This window comes from Elephantulus edwardii, unplaced genomic scaffold (genome assembly GCF_000299155.1).
Source record: "Elephantulus edwardii isolate Elephantulus edwardi_28Jun2011 unplaced genomic scaffold, EleEdw1.0 scaffold00127, whole genome shotgun sequence".
Classification (NCBI taxonomy): Eukaryota; Metazoa; Chordata; class Mammalia; order Macroscelidea; family Macroscelididae; genus Elephantulus; species Elephantulus edwardii.
In genome coordinates this window covers 4,671,859-4,683,860 of record NW_006399877.1, presented here as the reverse complement: position 1 = coordinate 4,683,860, position 12,002 = coordinate 4,671,859, and the positions used below count along the sequence as shown (strand labels likewise).

The 12,002-nt window shown below is 50.7% G+C and overlaps 1 protein-coding gene across 1 annotated transcript in view; it reads left to right on the top strand.

Moving 5' to 3' along the window:
* Window positions 1–12,002, top strand: part of AGAP1 (ArfGAP with GTPase domain, ankyrin repeat and PH domain 1) — a 405,039-nt gene that overhangs the window by 26,485 nt on the left and 366,552 nt on the right. Inside the window, exons 3-5 of the mRNA XM_006893452.1 lie at window positions 2,711–2,796; window positions 6,970–7,111; window positions 9,828–9,962. Coding sequence (XP_006893514.1) covers window positions 6,976–7,111; window positions 9,828–9,962 — 271 coding nt within the window. The 5' untranslated portion in view covers window positions 2,711–2,796; window positions 6,970–6,975. The remainder of the gene's footprint in view (window positions 1–2,710; window positions 2,797–6,969; window positions 7,112–9,827; window positions 9,963–12,002) is intronic.

The following is a 12,002-nucleotide window of genomic DNA, read 5'->3' as shown; positions in this document are numbered from 1 at the left end:
ATCCTTGAGGGTGGGCCGAAGAGTGTCCTCCCAGATGAGTGGACATATGTCCTTGTGGTTAGACTGGTGGATGTCCTTGAAGGTGGGCAGGGTAGATGTCCTTGAGGGAGAGTGTCCTCATGGGTAAGTGTCCTGACAGCAAGTGGGTGTCCTGATGGGTGGGTGTTCTGGTGGTGGGAGGGTGTCCTCACGGGTGGGTGTCCTCACGGAGGGGATGTCCTGATGGTGGGTGGATGTCCTGACAGGTGGACATCCTGGTGGCCGGTGGGCATCCTGGTGGCCGGTGGGTGTCCTGACAGGTGGGCGTCCCGGCAGTGGGTGGGCATGCTGGTGGCCAGTGGGTGTCCTCAGGAGGTTGCATGCCTGGTGTGCAGCAGTGTCAGAGTCTAGGTCAGCTGGGACAGTGCTGTCACCCTAGAGGGGCCACCCTAGTTCTCTCTGCAGCCCTGCAGGACAGGGCCTTCCCCTCCTCCTTGTGAAGTACCCCCAAACCCCCTCCGGAGGAGGCCAGCTGGTACAGAGTAGCGTGAGCCCGGTCTGGTCCAGGGTCCACCTTCTTCGATTCCCGTCTCCCATCATGGGCCTCCTCACTCGTCCTCAGACTCTGCCCTCGGTGGTTTCACTGGGGAGGGCGGCTGATGCGACCATGCAGTGGTGTACTTTGTGTTGGGGTGCGTTATGGGGAGAGGGACTGTATTGATTGTTTTAAGCATCAGGAATAGCACATTGACGTCCCCTGGTGAACTCAGTGCCACAGAATGAAATGTGGGCGCGAATGAGTGTGTCCGGATGTGTGTGTGTAGTGTGTGTTAATGTGCATGAGTGGATGGACGTGTTTGTACGTATGTGTGGGCAGTGTGCATGGTGTGCGTGCATCGACTCTGAGCAGATGTAGGGGGTATTATTGGTGTCAGTGGGCATGCAGGTGTGTGTGCAAATGAGTGTGAACAACCCAGGAATGTGAGTAGATTTGAGTGTGAGTGAGCCAGTGAACGGGAGTGTGTGTGTGTGTGTGTGTGTGCGTGCATGTCTGCGTGGCGTTTGCTTGCTGCCTGGAGGCAGCCAGGTGGTTGTGTGAACGTAGGTGTATCTACATACACCTCAAAGAGCAGCCTTGTGCGGGTTCATTTCTCGGCCAGGCCCCCCTCAGCTCCTAGCAGTGTGCACCCGGATGGGCCTGAGGGCTGGGCCGGGAGTATGTGCTCTCCAAGCTGAGGCTAGGCCAGAGCTGTGGCCTGGAAACCCTGAGGTGACCCAGGCTGCAGGCTGTGTGGAGCCCCCGAGTTGGCTGTGCTGGAGGAGGGGGTGCCTTCTGGGTCAGCATGTCAGGACCTGTGGGCATGGGCACTGGTTCTTACACTCAGGCCTCTCCGGATTCCCTTGGGGGTTGGGTGGGCCCTGTGAGACTTCAGCACAGAGACAGCCAGCATGAGGGACAGGAAGTGACATGGTCTGTTTCCAACACAAGGATACAGGGTCCCAGGAGGGTCAGCTGGAGGGGATTTGAGGGCCAGGTGTCTTTGCAGGTGGTTTGCTAGGAGGTGACAGATTCTCCCAGAAGTGAGAACACTTTCCAGTGACCAGAGCTGGCCAGTGGGCTGTGCGAGGGCGTAGGGAGGATGGGGTGTGATGTGACACGGAATCCCTGGGGGTGAAGCTAGGGACTGTGTGAACTCATAGGGGTGGGGTGTGTGAGGGACTGTGTGAACTCATGGGGGTGGGGGTGTGAGGGACTGCGTGGACTCATAGGAGGTGGGATATGTGGGGAGCCATGTGGATTCATAGGGGGTGGGCTGTGTGAGGGGCCGTGTGGACTCGTAGGAGGTGGGGTGTGTGAGGGGCTGTGTGGACTCGTAGGAGGTGGGATATGTGGGGAGCTGTGTAGACTCACAGGGAGGGGGGTGTGAGGGCCCTTGGGGGGCTGTGTTCACTTGCAGGAGGCGGGGTGTATGAGGGACCGCATGGACTCCCTGGGAATGTTTAGGGTCCACGTGGACATTGTAGGGGGACGAGATGTGCGAGGGGCCGTGTTGACCCTCAGGGAGTGGGGAGGCTGGTCAGGTGTCAGGGCAGCCCCTCGGCCCCCAGCCCCAGGCCCTCATCCCTGCCCCGCTAACCCTGTCCTCTCTAACGCTGTCCGCCAGCCGCTCCGTCCTGCGGCCTTGTCCAGTGGTCTGTCTAACGTGTGTGTGGTGGTCCCACGTCCCCTACCTGTGACCGTGGCTGCGGAAACCATCCTCATGATGTCCTGTCTGCTCTCCCATGACTGGGTTTCTCTTGGGGAGAATACAGCTTCCCAGCCCCTCCCCCGTCTGCGAGGACGTGGGCAGTGATGCCTGCCCTGCACCACACCTCATCTCGGTTTTGTAAACGCAACAAGAACATGACAGTCTGCATTCTCTGTCACTGTGTCTCGAGGATCCCAGCGCGGGAGAATTCCAGAATTTCCCCGTAAAGCCGGCTTCGGTCTCACTGGTGTGATGTGGGAGGCTGTGCATTCTGGCCCCAGATGAGGCTGGGTTCCTCAAGGCCAGTATTTGAGTACATGTTCAGTAGTTGTGTTAAAATTCAGATCCGACTTCCCCTCAAACCCTCCGAGTGGCTGCGGGGGGACCACAGGGTGTATTTTTCCACAAGCGAAGCCCACGTGTGTCTGCCCTTTTCCTGTCCTGTTTTTCTCCCATAACCAGCTGTTTTGTATATGTGGCAGGTGGAAGGTTCAAGAAAGAGATTGTTGTTGACGGACAGAGCTACCTGCTACTGATTAGAGATGAAGGGGGCCCCCCAGAGGCTCAGGTGAGTACCACATGCAGACACGGCACCTGTTTCTCCCCTGAGAGTCCGTGAGGCATCTTGGACAAGGCAGATGGGTAACTTGCCCACTGCTCACTGAAAGGTTGGTGGTTCGAGGCCATGCAGAGGAGCTCAGAAGAACCGTCTGACGATCCACTTCTCAAAAGTCAACTACAATAAATACAGGTTTACACATGGATGGAGGGGTTCCTGTCTGGTAACCAGGGAGGTAAATTGATAAGATGTGTAAAGATAATATACAGTAAGTGGATGATCAGATGTTGTGAACATCGCCATTAAAGTTACAAAACAAAGTGTGTATGAATGATGGCTTGAAAATCCAATATGCTTTGCCAGCTTCAAAACACAATATAGAAAATTCTGTTACGGAGGGGAGAATTGAGAATCACCAGGAGGAATTGGCATGGTAAGTAACATTGTGGATATTGTATTTAAGGTTATTGAGATACAAAATTTGATGAATAAGCAATTTGCTCTGTGAACGTCCACACAAATGACCATTTTTAAAGGTTTTTGAGAACGCCCCGGAGACTCCGTGGAGCTCAGCTCTGCTCTGACTGTTAGGCAGATGGTAGTCGCCACAGGGTGCAGTGCGGAACTAGGAACACGAGGGCTGGTTCCTGCTCAGAGTGACTCTGCAGCAGAGGGAAACTGTCCACCCTGCCACCCTCACAGCCTCTGCCCTGCTTAAGCCTGTTGTTGCTGTCACACACACACACACACACACACACACACACACACACACGTTGAGGGAGAGCTCGCTCACTCACTGTTGCTGTGTTACCGTCAGGTTGGGACTAATTCCTAGCTGACCCTCAGCAGGTTTTCAGAGGCTGTCAATCCCATGGGAGGAGAGAGCCTGTCTTTCTCATGCAGAGCAGCATGTAGATTTGAACTGTGCACCTTTGCATTCATAGCACAGTCTCTTAACACTAAGGCACCAGAGTTTTCATCTTCGGGTTGGAGTGGAATTTACTCATTAAATATTGACCTCAATGGCACAAATACTCGCCAAAAGGTTGTTGGTTCAAACCCAGCTGAGACATCTTGGAAGACGGGCCTGGTGATTGCTTCTGAAAAGTCATGGAGTGACCTCATGTGGGGTCATCATGGGGTGGTTTTCTCCAGCACACACAGTCACAGTCGACTCCAGCACCAGTGGCCCCTCCAGGTCACGGACAGTCAATGCACCCCCTTGAGGGACAGGGGAAAACAGTTCATGTGCCTTAGAGTAGAACTGTGGTGTGGTACGTGACGTTGTCAGGGCTGATCCCCCCGCTCCCCAGGAGTAGATCTCCAGAACATTCTTCTGAGATGCCCATGCTGGACTTTAACTTTGAGAGGCAAGTGCCTATCCTTCTCCGAAGCAGGTGCTGGTGGGTCAGACCAGCCAGAGAGGCGCTCGCTGCCTTTGGGTTAGGTGGGCACCTCCTCACCTCCTCATGCACGTGGCCCCCAGAGCTCCTCTGAGACATTGCAATGGCGGCATTTCCTCTCCATGGAGGTCAAGCAGGCACCCACGGGTCTCTGAGATGAGGTCCAGTCTGGACCGCCACAGCTCGAGCAGTGTCCCCAGGGAGGTACGGTTCTCTGCTTTCATGGGAGAGAAACAAGTGGGCTTCCTGGTGGAGGGGTCAGCTGACCGCTGGGCTCTTGAAGGGCATCTTGGCATCTTTCTTACACCCACCCCAGGCTCCTCTGCTGACAAATCATCTGTCTTGTTTAGTCTTCACGCCAGAACCACAGGTTTATTTCTATCTTCACACTTAAAGTTCTCGCCTAAAATTGAATATGCTGATTATTTACTTGTGGCTGTTGGAATTGAATTTGCAGAAATGTCCCCAAGTGTGTCAGATCTGATACTAGACTCTAAAGGCCTGAAGAGGAGCTTTAGCTTTTTCCGGAGAAAGCCAACAGGACTTTTAGTTGTTTCCTCTTGATTGAGGATGAGGGGTGTAGAGATGGATCTTTGATACCATGCACATCCCTTTGTGACTCCAGCTGTGTCCACTGCACGTGAGCCTGGAAACAGCTGCTGACCATCTGGGGCCTCCCTGGTCCCCTCGCTCTGCCCATACACGACACTTGTCAGCATCAGGGGCCCCTGACCGGTTGGTGCTCGGCTGCTAACCTATAGGTTAAGAGTTTGAACCCAAGAAAGGCCTGGCGGATGACAAGAAAAATCCTGGGGCCGCGGGGCAGTGCAGCCTTGTAACACGTGGGACCTCCGTGGTATCGAATCAGCTTGCTGGCAGCTCGCTTCATACAGGTTGTCAGCGTTCATTGAGGCGGCATGTGCCCGACAGTGTGGTTATTTGCCAGCAGAAAGGTTAGTTGTAGAAGAAAAGGGACAAGACTAAAATGGCAGAAGTCGGGTTAGTTGTAGGTTTAGTTTATTTAAGGAATGTGTAATGAGCTAAGAACAAGTAATTTCCATACGAGGTGCTCATTTACTCATGGGGCGCTCTCATTTATTCCTGCTGCTCTATCATTTACTCATGGGGTGTTTTATCATTTACTTACGATGCTCTATCATTTACTCACAGGGTGCTCTATCATTTACTCATGGGGTGTTATATCATTTACTTACGATGCTCTATCATTTACTCATGGGGTGTTTTATCATTTACTCATGGGGTGTTATATCATTTACTTACGATGCTCTGTCATTTACTCACAGGGTGCTCTATCTTTTAATCATGCTGCTCTATCATTTACTCATGGGGTGTTTTATCATTTACTTACGATGCTCTATCATTTACTCATGGGGTGTTTTATCATTTACTTACGATGCTCTGTCATTTACTCATGGAACACTATCATGTACTCACACAGCGCTCTTATCATTTACTCATGGTTCTCTGTCATTTACTCATGGGGTGCTCTATCATTTCCTCGTGGGGTGCTCTATCATTTCCTCATGGGGTGCTCTATCATTTACTCACGGGGCGCTCTATCGTTTCCTGGTGGGGTGCCCTGTCATTTTCCTCACATGATGCTCTGTCATGTCCTCACAGAGTGCCCCAGTATTTCATCAGGGGATGCTGTCTCGTGTCCTCATACGATGCCCTGACAATCCCTCACAGAGGTTCTCTATCCTGTCCTCACACGCTGCCCTATCATTCCTCATAGCATCCACTATCATGTCCTCAAAGCTCTGTCATAGCTTCACAGGATACTCAGTCATTTCCTTACGAGGTGGTACAGCACTTCCTCACGGAACACTCTGCCTCCTGGAGCCCTCTGTCACGGCCTTTTGGGGTGCTCTGCCATTTCTTATGGATGCTCTATCGTGTCTTCACTGAGTTCTGTTATTTACTCATGGGGGCACTGTCATATCCTCATGGGGCATTGTGTCACCGCCTTCCGGGACGTAGTATCATCTTCTCACAGGAGCCTGTCTTTTCCTCCTGGGGCATTTTTATCTTCTCCTATGAGACATTCTCTCATTTTCTCAGTGGTGCCGTAAGAATTCCTTAAATGAAGTACCATCTTCACAGTGCAAAGCATCCTCTGATAGGTGCAGGCCTCCAGCCCTGGGTGGATGGTCAGCAAAGTGGAGGATTCTCCCACCAGGGGGCCCATATGAGAATCACTCACTTGAGTTCAAGTGGCCAGCATGTCTTCTGAGGTGGACACTAGAGTCCGAGTCACCTCATGAGAAGATGCAGGGACAAGGAGGCACTGAGCAGGAGAGGAAAGGCCAGGTGGCCCTCAGAGTCGTTGGCGTTTGGGGCTCTGGTGGCTTGGTGGTAAAGAGTTGTGCCTCCAGCTCAAAGGCCAATGTCTCAAATGCACCAGTGGCTCTGAGGGCGAAAGGTGGGCACTCTTCTCCGACATGATTTACAGCCTCTGAAAACCTGCTGAAGGGTTGTAAGTCACTTCTGACTGAACAGCAGTGAATGAGAGAAAGAGAAAGCCAGAGTGGGGCCATCCAGGTGGCCTGGGTTGAAGGTGGTGGGGGTCAGATTCTGAGGGGACACAGAGGCATGAGAGGAGTAGGGTGGACAGGGCACTGCTGATGGGACAGCGCGTCCCGGGAACCATGAGTTAGGGTGGTTTGGGGGCCGGTAGCCCTCTTGCAGTTGGAGTTGGATGCTGTTGTTAACTGTCTCCCCTCACCCCATCTCTGCTCCGCCCCTTCTCTCCCCCCAGTTCGCCATGTGGGTGGACGCGGTTATATTTGTCTTCAGCTTGGAGGATGAAATAAGCTTCCAGACTGTTTACCACTACTACAGCCGGATGGCCAACTACCGGAACACGAGTGAGGTCCCGCTGGTTCTGGTGGGCACACAGGGTGAGTGAGCCCCCGCAGGTCTACGGTTCCCCCAGCTGAGTGTGAACTGGAAGATTGGGCTGTAGTATGTGGGGGTGAGGGGGCAGATTTACAAGGAGTAAACAATTACTCCCTTTTCAAATGACCAACCCTTAAAACAGAAATTGTTGTGAGGTGTCACGCAGTCAGAACCGACTCATAGCTGACCCTCCAGCAGGTTTTTAAAGTCAGGAAATAGCATGGGAGGAGATTTCCCATCTTGCCCTATCAGAACAGCTGTGGATTTGAACCACCTGCCTTTGGGCTGGAAGCACAGATCCTTGCCCACTAGACCACCAGAGCTCCCTAAATGGACATTAACTGTCACATTATCCAATTAGAGTCTATGAAGAAAACGACTCTGTTCACATTAACACACAGACGATGCTTTAGAAAACAGGTTCGAGGGCTCAATTTTCTCTATTAGAATACCCAGTGCTCTCCTTTCACCATTCTGAAAGTTCACTTATCTTAAATTTTGACACAACATTTCAATACTAGTTATTAAGAGTTGTGGGCTCTGTAGGTAGATATATAGTCTGACAAAATTAAAAGAATAACAACAATCTCTCTGAGTTCTGTGTAAAATGTTAGAGCTGGCTCTTCATGAAGATTATGGGCACCACCTTTTTCTTTCTGTTTCTTTAAACCTGCTTTTACACATATGGCCATTCATAACTGAAACCCTTTACGTGTTCTTGTTGTTGATCTGTGCTGTCGAGACATCTGTGACTTATAGCGACCCTTGTACAATAGCCCTAAACCCTGCTCTTCCTGTGACAACCTCAATGTCTCCAATACACCTACCCCCATTACCCCAGAGATTGAATCAATCCATCTCATCAGTGATCTTCCTCTCTTGCACTGCCCCTCCACCCTCCCAAACATGGCCCTTTCCAAGGTCCCTCCTTGTACGTAACATGTCCAAAGTTTGTCAGACGAACCTTAAAAATTCTTGCCTCCAAGGAGCAGCCCAGTTTCACCCTCTCTAGGGTGAATCTGTTTGTTCTCCTAGCAGTCCGTGGTATATTCAACACTCTTCTCCAGAACCACAATCAAAGGCATCAGTTCTCCTTATGTCATCCCTAGTCATTATCCAGCCCTCTGACACATAGCAAGCAATTGTGAAGACTATGGCCTGGATCCTGCACACCTTAGTCTCCTGATTGACATCGTTGCAGGGACGGGTAGATTTAGCATAAAACTAGTGATGCGGGAGCTTCTTTGGGTGTAAAGTGCCCTTTAGTAGTAGTCAGGCAGTAAAGCCTTTCCAAGAAAAAGTCCTTTTTGTTATATTGTTGTTTTTGTTTTATGACATTAACTACAGTTGATCGTTGCCATTTATTATGTCTTATGAAATCCTCACTATTCTTATCTATCCATCCCTTCGCTCTATCTCTCCATCTACTACTTTCCCGCTCTTCCCATCCTGTCTACCCTCCACAATAAGAAAAAAGAAAAGTCTTTTGTTGTTAGATGTAATCTGGTTGACTCTGTATTGAAAATACCATGACTTGGACGAGGTACACCTTAGCCTTTAAATGGACATCCTTGATTTTTAGCACTTTAAAGTCTCTAATGTCCCTGGCAGGCTGTGTGTCATTTGACGTCATTGTTTTTGTTAATAGGAGTGCCAGGTGGTGTACGCAGTGCGTTGTAGGTTGATCTGCTGACCAGTGTTGGCAGTTGAAATCCATCAGCTGCTTCACAGGAGGGTGTTGGAAGGTCTGGTGCTACACTTTCAGATGTGGATCCCGCAGAGCCGCTGTTTGATTTAACAACTGAGTGGCCGTGGATTTGTGGTCTTCCTTGCTGGTGCTTTGAACTCACAAGTGGCTCTGCGGGAGAGAGATGGGCAGTCTTTTTTCATGTGTGTTACTTCCTTGGGAGACCTGGTGGAGGGTCAGCTATCGATTCTGACTTGCTAGCCAGGAGGTGGTTGGTTTGGATGTTGGCATTGAATTGACCCTGACTTGCAGTGCCGTGCACACTGGTGTGTTTGGAGGAGCAAGGAGGCGGCAGTTAGTGGCTGCCTCTGCTGGTTTTTCCTTTCTTTCCTCTTTTGCATGTATGTCTTTCTGGGTCTCCCTTTAATTTTTTCCAATTGCCTCTGTGAATTTTTCATTTAAAATGTGTTTCCACTAATGAATGACTGCTCTGGCCGTTGTTCAGAAGGTGGAGCAAGTTCTCAGTCTACCAGCTGAGCTATCGAAAGAGGCATGCGCACTGTTTTCACAACCTCAGATTGTTGGAAAATGGGGCACAAAACTCAAAAGCATAGAAAAGGCGAGACTTCCTGGTTCTGTAGAGATAGGCAGAACCCAGGAGACCAAAGCCTTTGTCACAGAACTGCCCATAAACAGTAGAGAAGCCAATAACACCTGTGAGACGTGGGACACACCAACCCACAATAGAGTGGCATTTGTCCAAAGGCAATGCTCTGAACACAGGAAGAGGTAGGCTAGAGGGATTAGCAGAGATGAGAACCACAGGACAGGAGTGGGGAAAGTTCGGTTACATTGTAGGTATTGTGATGAATGTCAGAACACAAAACGTGAATGAAAAACTAATCTGTAAATGTTCACTCAAATCACACTTTGAACAACAAAACCTGATTCATACATGAACTGGGTAAGGTTGTGATTTGGGTCCCCGAGTTGCAGGAAATTATTGAGGCCTCTGTGGTTCCCTGTTTCAGATGCCATCAGCTCCACAAATCCACGGGTCATCGATGACAGCAGGGCGAGGAAGCTTTCCAACGACCTGAAGCGGTGCACTTATTACGAGACTTGTGCCACGTACGGGCTGAATGTGGAACGGGTCTTCCAGGATGGTGAGTGTGCTTGATAAGGGTGTGTGGGGCCCTGGTAGGAACTTCCACAAAGTTCTGCACACAGTTCCTAGTTTGTGTTGATGGGCACAAGAGAAATGAGCTTTAGTGTTGAATCTGAGCTTGACATTCTGTGGGACAAGACTTCAACTTTTAAATGATCTCACAATGGATGCCGACTTTCCCCCCTCCTACTGTTCTGGGGTTGGGGGGGTGGAAGGTTCTTGAAGCTCTTATCCAAGCATCTCTGTAGTGGTTATAAGCTGGAACCACCTGTTCTTAAATCAGGCGCATCTTACAAAATGAGACTGGAATGTTTACTGTGTGATTGAGGAGATTAGACGAAGGGGAGAGGCATGTCTGGACAGGACAGTCACCCGTTGGAAGCAAGGATGCATGAGAGGCACAGGGCTGCGGCTGGGTTGGACAGATGTTGGACCTCTGTCTGATGTTTGGGGGCACACAGAAAACCTCAGACCCAGAACACTTGAGGGAAGTGTGGGGTTCTGTGAAGAGAGGAGGGGCACCCATGGGAAGAAGTGAGCATCCAGACAAGGGTGCTGTGAGAGGGCAGCCCAGATGTCTGCAAGTGGGGACAGATGACCTCTACCTGGGCAGTTGGTGGTTTGGGGCAGAGCATTTCTCTGTGACCTGGAGACTCAAGAAAAGGACCCACAGGGTAGAAGGTCCTCCTACTGATAGACTTTCAGAAAAAATTCTAGAGTTCCCATCTCCTTGTTTTAAGATCCCTCTTGGTCCACTTCATGGCTGGGTGGTGCAGGCAGGCTAGTTGGAAACCAGGGATATGATCAGGGCGGGGACTCAGGGAAGAGGGTGGGGCCTCAAGAGAGCTGGGCGGGGTCAGGGCGGGGACTCGGGGAGCTGGGCGGGGTCAGGGAGGGGCCTCTGGAATGGAACGGCCTTGGAGTGCTGGGACCTCTGGGGAGCCAGGGGTGAAGTCTCTGGAATCAGGCCATCCAGGAGGAATACAGGGTGTCCAGAGACCCACCTCACCTTTTGATAATGATCCAGAGAGCTGCATTAAAAATAGTTCTTAGCCCTAAGTGTAGTGCACCTGAGATTAGTCATCTGCTTTCATCATGTCACCAAACCAGTAGACGTGTGTTTTTCTTTTAGAACATGAGTGTTGGCATGTTTAAAAAACATCAGACTCATTGATGCTCTTCAGGGCTCGTTTATTTTCCATCAGATTTATCCTTTCAGCACTCTTCCTGGTGCAGATGGTTGAGTGCCCAGCCACGGACTGAAAGGCAGTTCAGTTTTCAGTCTTTGCAGTGGTGCCTCGGAAATGAGGCACAAATGGAAATTTGCATTGTTCATAGCAACATTATTCACCATCGCAAAAACATGGTAACAGCCTAAATATCTAACCAAAATCAAATGGATTGAGAAATGGTATATTCACATAATGGAATAGTATAACTTGGGAGGGACTGGAGAGCACTATGCTGAGTGCACTGTTTGTTCATAAGAACAAATAATGTATAAGGCCATAATTGTAGAATGGGTTTGAGGATGCGGGAGTGCGGGGTAGTCATAGGGTCACACAATTTGATAGGTGGAGGGAGGAATGGATTAAGAAATTGAAAGATTCTGTGTGAAAAACAAGGTATATGAACTTTGTAAGTAAACTAGTATAAAACACACACACACACACACACACACAAAACCCCGAATCTGTGGAGCGCAGTTCCACATTGACACACAGGGGGACGTCATGAGTGCAATTCTCTGCTGACGGCCGTGGGTGCAGTTCCTCACCTACACACACGGGGGCGTTGAGAGCTCAGTCCTGTGCTGATTGCTGTGGGTGCAGTTCCGCGCTGACACACACGGGGGCGTCCTGAGCACAGTACTGCCGTGGGTGCAGTTCCTCACTGACACACACGGGGGCGTTGAGAGCTCAGTCCTGCGCTGACTGCCGTGGGTGCAGCTCCTCACTGACACACACGGGGGCGTCCTGAGCACAGTACTGTACTGACTGCCGTGGGTGCAGTTCCGCGCTGACACACACGGGGGCGT